Source organism: Peromyscus eremicus, chromosome 6 (genome assembly GCF_949786415.1).
Source record: "Peromyscus eremicus chromosome 6, PerEre_H2_v1, whole genome shotgun sequence".
NCBI lineage: Eukaryota > Metazoa > Chordata > Mammalia > Rodentia > Cricetidae > Peromyscus > Peromyscus eremicus.
In genome coordinates, this window is record NC_081421.1 from 61,192,690 (window position 1) to 61,211,625 (window position 18,936).

Here is an 18,936-nt window from a genome sequence, read left to right on the forward strand (position 1 = left end):
GATTGCATTCCCCCTCTCCTCATTTCTTTTTAATCTCAACCCCATTGCTGCTGAGCTTTGGAGATTCATAGATTCATGCAGGCAACCAAGTAGGTGTCTGTATTGATAGAGCCCAGTAGAAAATAAATCCCATGAGTTAAACAATAATAAGTAAATACATATTGGTAATAGGAAACTCCACATGAATCCCCACTGCTAAAGGAGAAAATTCAATGAAGAACAACTTGGAAGGATGAACTCTCCCCTAAGCCTGGGCTGAAGGCTTCATCGGAAAAGCTACTGGTAGGTTCCTGCAGTTGTGGAGAAGTTTACCGATTTGTCATGGTCAGAGCTGGATGCAGCCCACAGATGACCTGAAAGCAACTCTGCAGGCCTCAGGCAGCGGCATCAGGGGGACTTCAGTAGAAACCTGCAGACAGTAGCACAGGGTATATACAGCAGTGCCAAGATCTAACGCTTCCGGTGCTGGTTTTCACCTTAAGAGTGGCCATGAAATGCCAGTTGCCGAGGTGGTCTTAGGTATTATACCGTATTGGACTTTACCATTCAGGACAACGGGGACCTGGGAAGAGTTAACAAAGAAAATGTCAAGAGTCCTCAAGAAAACTAAAGTATGCAGAGCGTCTGGAGTCATGTGAAGCGGCACTCTGGAGGGCGGCACTCTGCAGGGCGGCCTCTGGCGCCTCTGCTCCCCCTTGCAGGATCAAACTGTGAAAAGGCGCTTTCCTCCTGCTGCACCTCTTCAGGGCGACACAGTGAAAAACACCTAACACTGGGATGACTTTAAAGGAGTTCCTTTTGCTAGGAGAGTTCTCAACTCTGGACACACTACTCATAAACTGAATTCATATGCTGAAGTTCACAGAAAAAACAACAACAACCCTGTACCTATGTTAAAAATTCTATAAGGCTGGTTGACTAATTAAAACCTTCTGTGATTGTGGAGAGATGGACTGCCACAAGCTGGGAGCCAAGTTCTCTTTAGCTCCATTAGTAACAAGTTATTACCGACCTCTGTGTGTGAACTAACATCATTTAGACAATTGGGTAAACTGGTTTGGCATATATAAATATATCCCTAGTTTCCACCAAACCTAAGCTAAAAATCCTACAACATCTGAGGTCTGAAAGGCAGACTTCCCTGCTTCATAGAAAGTAACCCACCTAGTTAATGTTTTATTGATACATGTTTAAGGCACATGCTGCCTTTTCTGTACACTGCACTGTTTTAGACTCTTTAAAGAGATACAGTGGTTTGTTTGACTTTTTGGCAGATAACACCTTTAAGACTATCGTCTTCCAAACTGAAAATGAGACAAATCATGTCAGTCATATTTTCATCACGGTAACAAAAATCTCTGGAAAAAGTAGCTTAGAGATGGGAGGTTTGATTCATGGTTTCCCAGGGTTTGGGGGTGACTTTGGCCCTATCGTGTTTGCTGTTGAGAGGCGAGGGGCGTGCAGTGGGCAAAGCTGCTAACCTCATGGCAACCAGGAAGCAGAGTGAGCAGACAGCAAGGGTTCCGTCGTCTCCCTACAAACTCCAATTGAGGGTGCTACCCTGGAAGAAATGGTGAACGTCCCCTCTCTATCCATCTGTTCCCCAGGGATCAGGTTTGAGAGCAGAAACATCGGCATTTCAACTGCCTCTGAAACAGACGGCATTGTCAGTGATTAGAAGTCCTGTGGTAAACAGGATGTTACAGATTTTTAAAATAAGATTTAAAACAGAATAATGACAAATTGCCAAGTTGTTCCGGTTTATTTCCAAGTGCTGGGCTTCCATAGCTAAACTGAATGTAAAGCAGCGATAAACCTTTCAGGAAGTGATACATCTCCACAAGCCACTTGTAACTTATTTCCAGATTATAGACACACCCATGTTAGGGGTTTTAAATAGCTTCAAAGACAATGAAACTAGATGGGAGATAGACAACAATTATTAAAGCTTCCTTTCCTTTCTTCTTGTCTCATACACAGCCTGAGTTCTAGAACACCCTGAGAAGCCCTTAGTATAATACAAGATAAACCAAATAACGGTAAATATTTCTTCCCTGATAGTCCAAAAGAGTAACAGTTTGCTCTTGTTTTCAAGGCCCTTGTCCCGCAGAGAGGTCAGTGATTTTATGCTCCTTCAGTAAAAATTACAAGGCACAAATGCACACATCAGAGAACTGGTGTGTCTACTCTGGCTTTCAAGGTGTTTGCTTTTCCTGATGCTCTTGAAGACATAACCCCTCTTTCCATTTCCCACCTCCTGGCAGCTGCCCAGATCTCCAGCTTGCCTGCTCTACTGTTTTCTCTCTCAGACTACCAAAAAAAAAAAGTCCTTGAGTTCCCTTCTAAGTCAATGAATTATGGTACTGCGAAAGGGATGCTGTGTCCCACTATGACAGTATGAACCCACTATACCCACTTCCTTCTCTTGGGCCTCACCTGCTAATGTAACTACTACTTCCTGATAGCCCCATGGGCTGAGAACAAAACTGTCAATACATGGGGTCTTGCTGGATGCAAATTATAGCAATGTTTTAGGGAAATATCTTAAGGGGAGTGAGGTGTTTTTTTTTTTCTTAACAAAATAGGTATACTGTGACTTCTTTTTAAATACAGTTGCTCCAAGTAGAACCTCAAGAGACCTCCTAATTTTATTTGAAAGAGAATACACCCTTCAGTCATAAATGTATATTTACAATAGAGACTATGTCCTAAAATTGTCACTATGGCATTTAGGACAAACTTTTTTTTTAAAAAGAGCCACAAAGTGGGAGCCCTTGGGTTATCATTAGATCCACATTCAGCAGGCATGGATCTAAGATATCAAACAGTGCCAATATTTGCAAATATTTGAGTTTATTTTTTAAGGTCTGTATGTCACCCCCTGCCCTCAAATCCATATTTCTAGTTTTCTTGAAAACTGCAGAGTTCAGCCATGTCAGTGTTGGACATTTGCCAACAAACCCCGAAGTATCCATTTGGGCAGGATATGTGCTTTTTGGTTCAGTTCAAATCCCATAAAACACTGCCCACAGCTTGCTCTCAGCAGGTAGGTGCATTTGCAGTCGTGTTTGTTCCAAACCACCTGGGCTTATAAACTTGTGAGACAATGAAAAATAAATTAATTTCTTTGAAATAAATGTTGAAAGGGTGTGCTGGTTGCTCTTCACTTTTTCAAGTTTTTCCCCTTTCATCTTCAGTTCCTGAGCGGACGAGGACCAACGTCTTAGAAGCTGGAAGGTCTGAGTCTCAGGAGAGACAGGTGTCAGGAAGAGCTACAGGATGTCTTGATAGAAGCTGTGACAAAAGAGAGGCCATTAGGAAAGGAAACGAAGGAACAAAGGAGGGATGTGGAGGAAAGGCGCACACAGAAGGGGAGACTTACTGGCAGAGGCGGCGGCGGTGCTTCCAGACGCAGTAGAGCACAGGACAGGACAGAAGAAACAGTACCCCTGCCACGATCCCGAAGATGGCACCCACAGACCATTGCCCGCCATCTGCTTTGGAGGAATACAAGGTGTCTCTAAACAAAGAACCCATCCCATTTCAAGTTCCCTACTCTAAGCACATTATTTCTTCTTTCATTTAAACTCTGTCCTTTTATTCCTCCTGAGTTTAGACTGGCCCTCTTCTGACAGGATGGCTGCATGCGATCCGGACAGATGTGAATCTGTCTACCTCCAGCTCTTCAACTTCCTGTGTGACTCTGGGTGGTTACCCTGTCTGAGCATCGACTTCTTCATCTATAGTCTGAATAGCAGTACTTAACTTCAAAGCTCAGTGATGAGATGAAAGGACACACCAGCCACAGAGTGGTCCCGTGCTCACACAGGAGGAGGCTCTCAATACACTACAGCTATGCTTTGGGCCCTGGGTCCTCTATCCTGGGGAGTGGGTCTTCCCGCACTGCTTTGCCATTTGCCTCCGGATCTTCTGAGTTTCTGGGTCTCCTTTCTTCATATATATATAGAACATCTTACCTCCAATTTTTTGGGATTTCTTTCTGTAGCTAGAATTCCCTCCTATCTTTTCTATAATAGTTAGGAGTTTCTGTGACCAGGTTTGTTCAGCTCTCATTCTATGCTTGAAGGGTACCTCTACTCACTCTCAACACAGTATACAGTTTTTTTTCTTACCCCAGTTGAGGATCATGACCTGCCCTTTTAGACTGCTGTGTTTCACCCAGCAGGCCAGGCCAGCCACCTCTCCAGCCTCCACATCCAGGGTTGCTCGGAGATACCATGTCCCATCAGCATTGGGCAGGATGTCACCTCTCCGAGTACTCTTTTGCTCTTGCTTGCCCTTCATCCACATCACCCACACAGGCTTTGGGTGGAATCCAGAGACATGACACAGCAGCTGCTCATGGCCAGGTCTAGGACTGAGGCCCTTGGACAACCAGGCCCCAGGTGTCTCTGCATCCAGCAAGAGGAGAAAAAAAAATCTTAAGGCAAGAACACTTATATTCGAGGCTCCAGGCCTCCTATCAAGTTCATGCTTAAATTCATTTGTATCACTGTGACTAGGGAAACAAACCATCCTTGATACTTCTACCCCTCCCCTGATCCAAGCATCCTGTGAACAACCCTTCTCTGTACTCTGGAACACCCTGAGTTCAGCTGAGATAGCATGTCTCAAATACCACCTGGCTCAGTTCTGATACTCAGTGTTTAAATCAATTCATAGAATCCAAGAATGACTGTCAGTGAAAAGAACAAACCCCACACGCCTTATTCACCTCCTCCTAGGCCTTGCCCTTTCTCTAAAGCTTACAGTGACGGGAAAACACAGAAACAATCCACATGGGGTAAGGATAGCAGGCTGACCTTGCTTCTCCAGTTCTGGCTTCCCTGCCTCTAGGAGACCACGGACAAGCTGGGGGCAGGTGTCGTTCAGAAGCTGCTGAATCGTTTCCCTTGTCCCTTGATCACCGTTGAGCACTCTAATGACCAACTCCATCCAAGGTGGGGCCTCTGGGGCCTTCTGAAAGGAAGTTCCCTGAAAACTCAGCACATGTTCTCCTTGAAATGCTGCATGGAGAAAGCTCTCCGAAGCGTTCCCAGAGTACACTTCACACCCAGCAGACACCTGGACCTCAATGGGATCTGTAAAGAGGAACGGGTAGAGATCAAAGAATGATTAAGAAGTTGGGAAGAAAGGAGAAGAAATTGGTATGAAGATAGTAGTTAGGTCTCAGTTGAGGGAAATGATCACCGGTGTCCTGGGACTAATTTTCAGAAGAGACAAGGATCCCTCTAGACAGAAGTGAAAATCATAAGGGCAGAGAAAGCAGAGGCTCTCATCAGATAACCCCACAGTTATCCAGTTGGGGTTGGGAGGCCTCTCTCACCCATTGGGTACCTGTTCAGGGTTCCATCCCTCCACTCACAGTGTACGATAGACACCATTTTGACTAATTCCTGTATGTCCCTGGTAAAGCTGGTTCGATACACTTGAAATAAACGCTGCAGCTTCTCCCACTGTTGGTGACTGAATTTGCCCTGGGACCACGGCTTCACGAAGCTGATGGTGTCTGAGTCATTACTCCAACGGTGCGTTTGCAGATCCCCCAGCCAGGCCAAGCCATCCGTGCGTGAGCAGCTACTGTTGGCGAAGGAAGAGATCTGCAGGCAGCGGAAGGGGAAATTCTCTTGCTGTCCTGCAAACAATGAAAACCAAATGAGCGTAGCGAGTGAGTGAACAAGTCGGCAGACGGACTCTTAGGGAAAAGAACAGCCTTAGCTGGGCTTGGGAAAGAGAGGCGCAGGGTAGGGTTCTGAACTGCGTTGGGCTCTGAGCCTGAGCCGCAAAGCGGTTCAGCCCACTTGTGTGCTCCAAGCCCGCCAGAGTCCCCCCCCCCCTCCCCCCGCCCACAACCTCCCAGCGCTGCTACTAGTCAGGCACTCTCTTCCTCCTTTTCCAGTCCCTTCTGTGTGCACGTCTACTCACCTTCAGATTGTCCCCAGACCCTCGCGAACACCCAAAGCAACAGGCACGGTAGGTACCGCATGGCGCGAGAGGTCTGCACAGCCCTCGGCTCCGACTTCAGCGTCTTTCTCTTCACCCTGAGCACAAAGGCTCTGGGGCTTTTGGCGCAGTGCTCGCCAAATCCGGAAGCACCGGACTGGCAAATTCATTACTCTTTTACAAACTCCCCCCCCCCCCCACCTCGTGGTTTAATCAGTGCCGCTACACAACCAACTTTTCTCAACTGTCTTTCCCTTACACTAAAGACAAAGGTTTATGTAATGGATAGCTGTTCCAGCTTTGACCTAGAAGTATTACCCCCATTGAGGTTTCGTGTCTCTGCTTGTCTCGCCTATAAGGCGGAGCCAAGAGAGGGTCCGGCCGGCTCTCTTAGTTTCTGGATCCTAGACGCTGGAGGTAGACTGAGCAGAGTTCTCCAGAGAACACCGCCGGACTGCGCTTCACCTTTCCCCGACCCTGTAACCTATTGTTACCCCACTTGTAAGTTACCTCACAAAATAAACCTCCCTTTTAACTACGTGGAGTTGCCTTAATATTTAAACCAATAGGTTGAGATCGGCTTTTTTTTTTTTTTTTTTTTTTTTTTTTTTTTTTTTTTTTTTTTTTTTTTTTTTTGCCATCTCAATGTTAAAAGCAAGACATAAGATCGTACTTGTGTTACAATTCCGATGGTATTAAAAACGCAAGGAGAGGAAAGGAGAAAAGTTTCGGCCAAGCTAAGCAGTGGCAGTTTGCAGGCGCGACTTTGTTTTACACTTTCGACTCCTCCCAGATCTCCACATGTTTATTTAAAAAAAAAAAAAAAAAAGGATGGGCGTGGTTCTCGCAGTGGTACACTGAGAGCGTAGGGTGGTCTACGATACATCCGTATCCCTGCAGTCTCCTGCGTCCGTGTTCCCCAGACTCTCCCCTTAACCTGGGGTCTCTTTTCCCTGACTTGTCTCTCCTGTGTCTTCCCTAGCTCCAGTTTGGAGACTACAAGCGTGGGTTTTTTTTTTTTTTAATTAATTAATTTATTTTTGCAGTATATCAGGATTTGTGCAAATTGAAGACTTGGGGCAATCTGATGTGAAGAAAAGCTAAAAGTAACAAGCTGTGCACACTCAAAGGGCTATAGCACAGGGGGGACACGTGCTGTATTCCTGCATACAGGAATCTTTCCTTTATCCCCGCACCCTTCCCTCTAGCTTGGCCTTGCCTTCTAGCTTCTTCCTCTGCCTTTCCACTCACTCTCAAAAACGAACCTCATGGTTTTGTGAACAGAGGTAGGATTACGGTGTGTGCCTGTGAGTTTGAGTGGTTGTGTCCTATTTCTCACACTGAAAACAGGCATCCCCGAAACAGTTACTCAGAACTTTGAGTAACCCTGAAAGAAGTCATCACTGGTAAAGCAGACTCCCAATACCATCTTTCCCGTTCCTTTTATTCACTCCATTGTCGACTTTTCTCTATCTTTCTGTCTTGTCTCTTAAGTGGGTCCTCTTCTCTACATCTCCACCTTCCCCATCACCCTAACCTTCTGCTTCACCTATACGAAACAGCTTTCTTGAGAAGAAGAAAAAAACATCATCAGTATGGCCTATAGGATCATCCTGGCCCTGCTCTGGTTTGCCTTTGAGCACCAAATGAGACCCTATTCTCAGGCTCACAGGCTTCAGTTCCTTACAGCTTCCTCCTGCCTAAGATCTCTGCACAAACAGGGACCTTGGGGAACTCTTGCCTCCAAGCCCATCCTAGTGGTTTCCACTCGGACTTCAAACTGCAATGCCATTTTCTCAGGAGAGCCTTCGGAAGCTTCCCAGGCAGTGTGAGTGAAGGCAGGAGAGCTGGCCAGCCTCATCTCCACACCCTGTGCAGCAGCAGCTAGCATTGTAGGCTTTTCTTCCTAACACATAGTCCTTGTGATTATGGAAATGGTAGTTTGTCTGCTTCTTTGTTCTCTCTATCATCAGCTGAAGGGATGTCAGGACACAAGGGTCACCTCTCCTGACTGCGATTCCTCCCATTCTGCCTTCTCACTGTTAGAAGAGTCCTAGAAGACAGGCTTTTCCCTCTAGGCTGGGGTCTTGGAGGTAGCTCTAATCAACCAGAGCTTATTTGACTGGATGTTGCTCCAAAAACAGTTTAAAATGACTCTGAAAAGTTTTGTTAAAAAAATAAAATAAAATGTTATCAAGGCGTGGTGGTGCTTGCCTTTAATCCCAGCACTTAGGAGGTAGAGGCAGACAGATCTCTGAGTTTGAGGACAGCTTGGTCCACAGAGTGAGTTCTAGGACAACCAGGGCTACACAGAGAAACCCTGTCTTGAAAAATAAAAAAGAAAAGAATATATATGTATATACATATATATGGCTAAATATAATATATATGGTTAAATAATTATTTTTATTTAGTTCAAAATATTTTATTATTTTTATTACAACATAATTACATCATTTCCCTCCATACCTTTCCTTCCTCCAGTTCTTCCCATGTCACTTCTCTCCCCACACTCACTATCAATTTACTGGCCTCTTCTTTTTTTTTTTTTATTATTGTTACACACACACACACACACACACACATACACACACACACACACACACACAATTACTACTACATATGCAGTCCATTCAGTGCTGTTACCAAGTACATGTTTTCCGAGCTTACTAGTTGGTATTGTATAACCACTTAGGGAGTCTCCTCCCTGGGGGAAGAATACTTCTTTTCTCAATGTCTCTTGATTCTTTATCTCAAGGCAGGGCCCTGTGAAATTCTCCCCACCTTCAATATTAGGATGTCTATTGATGTTGTACTTGTTCAGAATTTGTTAAGCAGCCATGTTGTTGAGGTATCATGGATGAAGCTTCCCTGTCATTCTTAGGAGACATAATCTCACAGCATTTTTTTGCCCTCTGGCTCATACAATCTTTCTGTCTCCTCTTCCATGATGTTCCCTGAGCCTGGAGTGCAGGAGGTGTACTGTAGTGTGTCCACTGGGACTGATCAGTTGTCTGCACTTTGACCTGTGTGGTTCTGAAATAGTCTCTGTTCTTCGATGATGGGTGTAGGGATAAATATTTAGTTTTGCAGTTAGGGATTATGCTGGTTCAGTAAAGTAGCAGGGCAGGGGGCAGGGATAGGGATAGGTTCTCCTCTGAGATTCGTGACCTCACTAGCCCTGTGTAATCTGCTAGGTTTCCAGTACCAGGCATGATTTCCCTTTTGTTGAGTGGGCCTTATGTCCAATTAGAAAGCTGTTGGTTACCACCAAGACATAAATAACACTACTGTGTCATTAGAGATATCATGTCTTGCTGGTCAGTGTTGTGGTTCATAGACTTCACATCTAGGAATGACCATTTTGCTTACATCCCTCCCTTGGCAGCTTGAGTAGCACCTTCTGAAACTATGAATGCTAGTCCCCAGGGAGGAGGCTTTCAGATCAGATCCAGCTTGAATCTTTTGAGTCCTGTGTCTGAAGTGCATGGTGTCTTCAGCAATAAGGACTTACCTTCCACCTCTGGCAGGCAACCAAGAACAGCAGTAAGAGCTTATATTGTCTGGGGAGTCTCTTGCACTCCCCTTATCAACAACTCCTATGGAGATTCCTCATGCCTGTACACTTATGTGTGTTGTATATAATTTTAGGTAAATACAAAAATAACGCAATTCCTTAAGGCTTTTTCAAGCATCCTTAGTGTTATTTGTCCAACCTCCCTCTCTCCTTCGGTATTGACCTGCCCCTTCTCCAGGAGAGCCCCCTTCCCTGTTCTTCCCATTTCTCTTTTCATATCACATGTATTCAGCATTCCTCTTTCTAGCATCCACTTCTATGCTGGACAGTGTCTTGTCAACTTGACACAAGATAGATTTGTTTTGGAAGAGCGAGCTTCTGGTGAGAAAATACCCCCACCAGAATGGCTTGTGGGCAACCCTGTGGTGTGTTTTCTTGATTGGTGATTGATGTGGGAGGGCCCAGCTCTCTAGGAGCAGTGCCACCCCTGGGTTGGTGGTCCTGGGTTCTGTAAGAAAACAGGCTGGGCGACCTATGAGGAGCAAGCCAGAAAGCAGAATCCTTTTATCCTCTGCTGCAGCTCCTACTTCCTCAGTGATGTGAATTTAAACAAACTCTTTCCTCTCCAAGTTGCTTTTGGCCACAGTGCTTTAATTACAGTAGTTGGAAACTCCAAGACACCCTCTCACGGTCCCTTTTCACTGTCCTAGTTTCTGTGGTTACTCTGTGTTATATGCTCGTATCTGAAGTTTGGGAGCTGTGAAACAGGATTGAGAACATGCAATGCTTGTCTTTTGGGGTCTGGTTTACCTCACCCAATAAAATATTTTCTAGGTCCATCCATTTACCTGCCAATTCCATGATTTCTTTTTTTAATAGTTGACTAGCATTCCACGGTGTTTATGCACCACATCTCCATTATCCGTTTGTCAGACGAAAACCATTTCGGTTGTTTCCATTTCGTACTATTATGAATAGCAACAAACATGGCCGAGGGAAGTGTCAGTGGAGTAGGATGTCAGGGCCTTGGAGCCTGTGCCAAGCAGTGGCATAGCTGAGTCATAGGCTGGATTTATTTTTAGCTTTTTGAGAATTCTCCAAACTGTTTTCTAGAGTGGATGCACCAGTTTACCATCCCACCAGGAGTGAATGAGGGTTCCCTTTCACCACATTTTCTCCAGCTTTGTGGCCAGCTGTTTTGCTGATCTTTGCCATTTTGACTGGGGTAGGATCAAATCTCAAAGTTGTTTCTGTTTGCATTTCTCTAATTGCTAAGGATGACGAACATTTTCCAAAATATTTCTTAGCCATTTTTATTTCTTTGTCTGAGAACTCTTCTCTCGAGTCTTTGAACTTTTGAGTTCTTTGTATTCTCAGACTGTTAATCCACTGTCAAATGTGTAGCTGGAAAAGATTCTCCCTGACTCTGCTGGCCTCCTTTTCACACAATTGTTTCCCTAGTTGGGCAGAGTTTTTTGGTTTTGTGAGGGTCCCACTTGTCAATGTTGGCCTCAATTCCTGGGCATTGGAGCTCTAGTTAGAAAGCCCATCCTATGCCTCTATCCTGTGGTGTACTGCCTGTGTATTCCTCCAGTAGTTTCAGTGTTTGGGTTTCACACTGAGGTCTTGAATGCATTTGGAGCTGGCTTTTGTGCAAGATGATAGATGAGTCTTATTCCTCTACACGCAGACGTTCAGTTTTTCCAGAATCGTTTGTTGAAGAAGCTATCTCTCCTCCAGTGTGTGTTTCAGGCATCTTTGTCAAATATCAGATGGCTGTAGTTTGTGTGTACTCACGTCTGGGTCTTCTCTTTTGTTTCATTGATCTATATGTCTATTTTTGTGCCAGTACCACACTGTTTTTATTACTATGGCTCTATAATAAGTCTTGAACTCTAGAATGGTAATTGCTCCAGTCTTTTTTGTTGTTGTTGTTTTGTTTTGTTTTGCCAGGATTACTTTAGCTATCAGGATTTTTTTGTGGTTCCATATGAATTTCAATTTCTTTGGAGGAATGAGATGGAAATATTTATGCAGATGGCGATGAACTTTTAAAAGCTTTTGGTAGAATGATCGTTTTCACAGCGTTAGTTCTATGGATCCATGAGCATGAGATGTCCTGCTCCAATGTCTAGGCCAATGTCTTTCTTAATCTCTTTCTTCAGAGTTTCCATTGTAGACAACTTTTATCTCCTTATTTAGGTTTATTCCTAGATATTTCATTTTCTTTGACACTGTTGTGAATGGGAGTATGTCTATGATACCTTTCTCAGCATGTTAATTGTTGGCATATAAAAAAGCTATTGATTTTTATGTTTATTTTGTATTTTGCCACCTTGCAGAAATTGTTGATCATTTCTAGAAAATCTTTTGGTGGGATTTTTAGAATATCATATCATCTGCAAATGAGGATAGTTTTACTTCTTTCCTATTTATACCCCTTTAATTTCCTTCTCTTGCCTGATTGCTCCAGCTTGTGCTTCAGATACTATACTGAAGAGGAGTGGGGATCGTGGACAGCTTTATCTCATTCCTGATTTGAATGGTATTGCTTTGTGGTTTTCCCCATTTAGGATGTTGACTGTGGGTTTGTCATATACAGCCTTTATGGTATTAAGGTCATTCCTTTCCACTACCTTTAGCACTTTATCATGAAGGCATGTTGAATTTTGTCAAAGATTTTTTTCTGCAGCTATTGAAATGATCATGTGATTTTTGTCATTAAGCTTATTTGTGTGACCTATTATATCTATAGTGATTTTCATATGTTGACCGTCCCTGAATGTCTGTGATAAATCCAACTTGGTCTTGATAGATAATATTTCTTATATTTGCCTTTATTCAGTTTGCAATGATTTCATTGAGGATATTTGATTTTATGTTCATTGTCTTATTGGTCTGTATTTTTGTTGTTGTTTTATTTTTGTTTTTGGGTTGTTGTTTTTTGTGTGTGTGGAGGGGGAATATCTTTACCTTGTTTGGATATTAGAGTGATACTAGCTTCATAGAAAGTGTTTGGATGTGTTCCTACTCCTTCTATTCTTTAAAATATTTTTAGCTGGGCATGGTGGGCCTTTAATCCCAGCATTAGGGAGGCAGATGCAGGCAGATCTCTGTGAGTTTGAGGCCAGCCTGATCTATAAAGTGAATTTGAGGACAGTCAAGGCTGTTACACTGAGAAATCCTGTCCCAAAAACCCAAAATAATAATAATAGTAATAATAATAATAATTTAAGAAGCATTGGATATAGATCTTCTATGCAAGTCTGTTAGAGTTCTGCTAAGACTCTACCTTGGCATGGGATTTTTTTTTTTTTTAGTTGGAAGGTGTTGTAGAATATTATTTTAAAGTGTGTTACTTTTGTTTATGCTCTGGAACATTTGCTTAATGATGCAAAGATGGGTTTTGTGGGAGCCCGTTTTCGGGTTCCTCGTGGCTTTACCCAGCAGGTCCTCATAGAGAGGATGATTAGGACCATGGGCCTGAGTGCAGGTGTCTGAGATGGTCTGCACTTGGCTGTGCTGGGGGGAGGTCTTTTGCTCCACCCCTTGGCATCTCTATAAATACCATGGGGCAGAGACAGTCAGGACTCCTTGGAATAGGTTCCAGGCCCTCTCGGGAGGCTATCCTTTATTTTCTATCTGTTTCTCTCCACAATCTAAATCCTTCTATCTAATATTTCCTGCTGCTGGCACTCAAGAAAACTCTGGGGAACTGTGGGGTTGGTGGGTAAATGCCCCGCAGGGTTTGATTAAATAAAATTCACCTGTGGTCAGGAGGTTGAGTGCTGTGGGATATATGGCAAATGTGTTGCTAATTAATCAATAAAACACTGATTGGCCGTTGGCTAGGCAGGAAGTATAGGCGGGGCAAGGAGGAGAATAACGCTGGGAAGTGGAAGGCTGAGTCAGAGAGACACTGCCAGCCGCCACGATGAGAAACAGCTTGTGAAGATGCCGGTAAGCCACGAGCCATGTGGCAAGGTATAGATTAATGGAAATGGATTAATTTAAGATATAAGAACAGTTAGCAAGAAGCCTGCCACGGCCATACAGTTTGTAACTAATATAAGTCTCTGTGTTTACTTGATCGGGTCTGAGTGTCTGTGGGACTGGCGGGTGAGAGAGATTTGCCCTGACCGTGGGCCAGGCAGGAAAACTCAAGCTACAAATGGCGTCCAATGTGGTGGCAAGAGTTTCCACCTAAAAACTGAGAAAAAAAGATTCTAAAACGGAGCTAAAAACAGTTCCTAATTGTCTCTCTCAAATGAGCGGCAGCTGCTGGTTTCAGCTACTGGTGGGTTCCTGGCATGCATGCTCAACCTGCAGTATGGCGGGAATCAGGCCTCTGCAAGTGGCACATTAAGCTGCGTGGTGGATTTAGCCTTTGCAGGTACAAAACAAAAAAAGAGGTTTTTGGGCTACATGCTGCTTGGATAAAAGCATAGAGACCCATGGTAGCTCCCAGAGCTGGTGGTAAAAGGTAGCCATGTTGGGAAGCTGAGGTGGGCGGAGCCAGCAGCCCAGCTGCTGCAGTTTAAGGCAAGAGATTCACAATAAGACAGATTCAGATGTAATAGTTTACAATGTGTGTAAAAGATACGTAGGCTTGAAAGAGACAAAAAAGGTGATATATAGAGTTATAGAAACAAATATATAGTTTTAAAAAATAAAGTCATTAAAGAGACAGTAAAGGTAGTATAAAAAATAAGCCACGTAAAGATGGCTACCACACAAAGAATCTGGATTATGTTCTCTTTGATATTCGTAACTGCAAAAAAACATTTGATTGTAAAAGCTGTTGAGTTATGCCAAAATGTATATTTTAAAGGTACCTTGACTTCAAAATTTGGATATAAGGATATGTTACTTTGGAAAGGAGTCTCTGCTTGTGTTCCCACAGAAAGCCAAAGGCTATGGAATTGTTCCAGATTAAGACACATCAGGTTTGACCAGCCAAGACCCCCTGAAGGTCTCCAATGACACCATGGCCCAGATGATCCAACATCCAGAATGGTTTGAAGGCATCTGGCTCAGACGATACAGCCTCATGGACTATTCCATAATTCTAAAATTTTCTTTGTTTCCCCATAAGATACAGCACCCCCTTCCAGCAGGAAGTAGTAAGAGAAGCTACGCCCAAATTCCCAAATTATATGTAATTTTACTTTGTTAAGGTTAAAACATTCCTTTTTGAAAAAAAAAAAAAAGGGGAAGTGCTGTGGGATGTATGGCAAATGTGTTGCTAATTAATCAATAAAACACTGATTGGCCGTTGGCTAGGCAGGAAGTATAGGCGGGGCAAGGAGGAGAATAACGCTGGGAAGTGGAAGGCTGAGTCAGAGAGACACTGCCAGCCGCCACGATGAGAAACAGCTTGTGAAGATGCCGGTAAGCCACGAGCCATGTGGCAAGGTATAGATTAATGGAAATGGATTAATTTAAGATATAAGAACAGTTAGCAAGAAGCCTGCCACGGCCATACAGTTTGTAACTAATATAAGTCTCTGTGTTTACTTGATCGGGTCTGAGTGTCTGTGGGACTGGCGGGTGAGAGAGATTTGCCCTGACCATGGGCCAGGCAGGAAAACTCTAGCTACAGTTGAGTCAGCAACTATCTGACAGGAAGTGGTAGGGAGGCGCCAGGTGGAGAAGGGTTTTTAAGGAGAGGTGAGGAGAAGCACGAGGGCTTTTTGGAGGACTTGTAAGCGGCTTGCTATTCAGACTCTCTGAGGAGCAGAATTCCACCTTAACCTTTGAATCTTGAGTTCTTTAGAGGGACAGAGATTTAGCTAAGTTCCCTTGGTAGCTTCGAAAGAGTTGGTGCCTGAGGAACAGAATCTCCTCAGGCTGTGGCCTTTGCAGCTGAAGCAGTTGCTGGTAGCAGTGGACTTGCAGTTGCTGATTTAGACAGCAGTGGCAGCAACAATTTAGTAAAAGGACAACAGGAAGGCTTTTTATCACTGTTTCTATCTCCTCGTGTGTTATGGGTCTGTTTAGGTTGTTGATCTTTTCTTGGTTTAACTTTGGTGCTTTGGATGAATGTAGAAATATATCCATTTCTTTTAGATTTTTCAAATTAATGGAGTGCATGTTATTAAAGTATTCCCATGTATATTCTGAATTTCTTTTGTGTCCTTGTCTCTTGGTTTATTTATGATCCTGTTAATTTGGGTCCTCTCTTTCTTTGGACTAGTTGGGCCAAGGTTCTGTTGATTTTCTTGTTTATCTTCTCAAAGAGTCAGCTCTTAGATCCACTGATTCTTGTATTGTTTTGTTTCTATCTCATTGATTTCTGCTTTGGTATTTATTTCTTGCTATTCATGAATTTGGGATTGGTTTATTCTTGTTTTTCCATCTTCCTGGGTTGCCTCAGTAAGTCTTTTCTGTGCTCTTTCTGATGTATTTTTAAAACAGGACAGAGTTTCTGTTGTGTTGTATTTTTATTTTTATTTAGTTCCAGAATATTTTTTCTTTTCTTATTTCTTCTTTGGCCCATTCATTATTCAGTGATGCGTTATTGGCTCTCCATTAGTTTGTGTACTTAATAGAGATTTGTTTGCTGTCCATTTTAAGTTTTATTGCACTATGGCCAAATAGAATACATAGAACTATTTCAGTTTTCCTGGGATTTGTTTTGTGTTGCAGGATGTGGCCTATTTTGGAGAAGCTTTCACAGGCTTCTGAGAAGAATGTATACTCTTGGTGTTGGTGTAGGATGTTCTCTAGATATCTGTTAAATCTGTTTGATGTATGATGCCATTTCTTTGTTGTTTTTTGTTCAGATTACCTTTGTGTGCCCTATAGAAAGTGGGGGTATTGAAATCATTTATTATTAATGGGTGGCCTATTAGCCTATGTCTTTAATCCAGTAGAAGGCTCTTTATGAAACTGGGTGCTCCAGAGTTTGATGCATATGTACTTAGGGCTGTACATAATGCCTTCTTGGTTAATTGTTCCCTTAATTAGAATGAAATAGCCTTCTTTGTCTCTTCCGATTAGTTTTAGTTTGAAGTCTATTTTGCCCAATATTAGGAAAGAGACATCTACTTGTTTCCTGATACCATTTGATTGATTGGAATGATTTTTCCCAGGCTTCCAAGTGGTATCTATCTTTAATTCTAAGATGAGTTTCTTGTAATCAGCAGAAAATGGATTATTTTTTAAACTTATTTTACGTGCATTGGTGTGAAGGTGTCAGATCCCCTGGAACTGGAGTTACAGACAGTTGTGAGCTGCCATGTGAATACTGGGAATTGAACCCAGGTCCTCTGGAAGAGCAGCCAGTGCTCTCAACCTCTGAGCCATCTCTCAGCACCTGAAAATGGATTTCTTATCCATTCAGCCAGGCTGTGTCTTTTGATTGAAGAGCATTAGCATGTAAAGTTATTATTGAAAGGTGTGTATTGGTTACAGTCATTTTGATGTTTGTTTGTTTGGTTTCATTTTTGTTTTTGTAGGTTTTCTTTTCTTCTATTTGTGTTCTGAATTATGATTTGTATTTCAATAGTCATAGCTTTGGGTTTTTTTCTTTCTTTCTTTCTTTCTAAAGGTCCTTCACTGAACTTATTCCTATTTCCAGTCCAAAGTACTGCTTCTTGAGTTCTACTTAGGGTTGGTCTGCTAGATGTAATTGTTTTAGCATGTTTAGGTCATGGAAAGGTTTTTTTTTTTTCCCCTTCTACTATGGCAGATCGTTTCTTGAGTACAGTAATCTAGGTTGGCAGTCATGGTCTTTTAGAACTTGGAATTCATTGCTCCAGGTTCTTCTGGCTTTTAAGTTCCCATTGAGAAATCAAGTGTCATTCTGATGAGTTTTCCTGTATATGTGACTTGTATTTTTCTCTCTGGTCTTGTCTAGTTGGGGCTCTGTGTGCATCTTGCATCTGTATGGCTGTGTCTTTCCTTAGTTTGGAAAAGTTTTCTTCTATGATTGTGTTAAAGGTCTGGTCTGTGCATTGCCTTCCCCCTTATCTATGACTCTAATTTGAAGAGTTAGTCTTTTCCTAGTGTCCCCATTTTCTGTTTCTTCCTTTCCTGTGTCTTTTAAATTGTTTTCAGTTTCTTTCTTTGTGTGGCCTAACTCCTCTACTTTATCTTCAAGTCCTAATATTCTGTCTTCTATTTGAGCCATTATACTTGTAAGGCTTTCCTGCGAGTTTTCTAGTTGGGTGATTGGGTTCTTCGATTTAACCTTCAAGTTAGCTTGAGTTCTCTTCCCTGTTTCTATCTCTTTATTGAGTTTGGTTCTCAAATCCTAAATTTATCTTTGTTGTTACACCCAGCCTTGTGTTTGTGTTTTCTTGAACATCACTCGGGCATTTATTGTCTTTGAATTTATTCTTTATGTTCATTGATCTGTTTGTGTCTTTATACCCTTGAAATCTTTGATGATACTTATGATTTTTTTTTTAAATTCTGTGTTCTGGAGTTCATTTGGACAATTCTCACTGGAGAACATTTCTGTAGGACTGGTGGATATTGAGGGGGACATACCGCCTTGACCTATCATATTGTTTTATGCTGAGACTTAGGCATATCTGCTTCTTGTGTTGGTTGTGTGTCTGAGGTGGACACAGCAGGCTGAGCTGGTGCACAGGATGTGCTATCTGGCCTGAACCTGAAGATCAGGAAAGATGCAGACAGACAGGACTGATCAGGCTTGGCCAGGCACTGTTTGTCAAACCTGGTACAGGTCTGGGAGTTGGGGAGGATTCAGCAGCATCTCAACAGACTCGTTAGGCTGGGCCAAAGCACAAGAGGTGTGGACCTGGCTGAGCCTGGAGTGTGGACCTGGCACAAGCAGCCGAAGGGTGCCTGGAGTTTGGTAGAGCTCTGACAGGATGTGCAGGTAGTTCATCTACATCTCTGCACTACATGGGCTAGCTAGAGGATTGCCAGAAGGATGGCATACAGGGTCTGGTGAATTCCAAAGGGAGAGCAAGGGTCCAAGAGAATGTCATGATTCCTGGCAAGCAGCCAAGGGCAGACTGGAGTTGGGCCACCTTTAATTCTTGGAATGTGAATTTTCATATCATATCTTCCTACTTTTTCCAGTGTAACTTGTCCTTTCTATCATGGCTTCATCTTCACAAAAAGCTTGTTAAAGTCTTCCCCATGTAAATGCCCTACCTGACCTAAGTTGAAAAAAAAATCTGTGTAAGAACCCAAGACTACATAGCTCAGGGACCTAGGGGAAAACAAAATTCTACTGTTCTGCTTAAGTCACATAGCAATAAGATGACACATAATGACATTCTGCTCTACTCATAGGTCAGTGCCTTGCTCAGCCATCATCAGAGTAGATGGGAACAAACACAGAGACCCACAAATGGACAATGTGCAGGGAGTGAGAGACATTGGAACACTCAGTCTTAAGTGAGATGTCTCCATCAAATCCCTCCACACAGGGCTCAGGGAAGCCCGTGGAAGAGGAAGCAGAAAGAGTCTAAAAG

The 18,936-nt window shown here is 43.0% G+C and overlaps 1 protein-coding gene and 1 pseudogene across 1 annotated transcript; one reads left to right on the forward strand and one right to left on the reverse strand.

The window, feature by feature from the left end:
• Positions 1-2,836: 2,836 nt before the first annotated feature.
• On the reverse strand, positions 2,837-6,119 carry Cd1d (CD1d molecule). The gene is made up of 6 exons (XM_059264768.1): positions 5,947-6,119; positions 5,387-5,656; positions 4,824-5,102; positions 4,134-4,412; positions 3,383-3,494; positions 2,837-3,294 (listed from the first exon to the last, which is right to left on the reverse strand). Exons 1-6 carry the CDS (start codon positions 6,005-6,007, stop codon positions 3,273-3,275), a joined length of 1,023 nt encoding a protein of 340 aa, XP_059120751.1. The 5' UTR covers positions 6,008-6,119; the 3' UTR covers positions 2,837-3,272.
• Positions 6,006-18,936, forward strand: part of LOC131913737 (C-terminal-binding protein 2-like) — an 85,800-nt pseudogene continuing 72,869 nt past the window's right edge.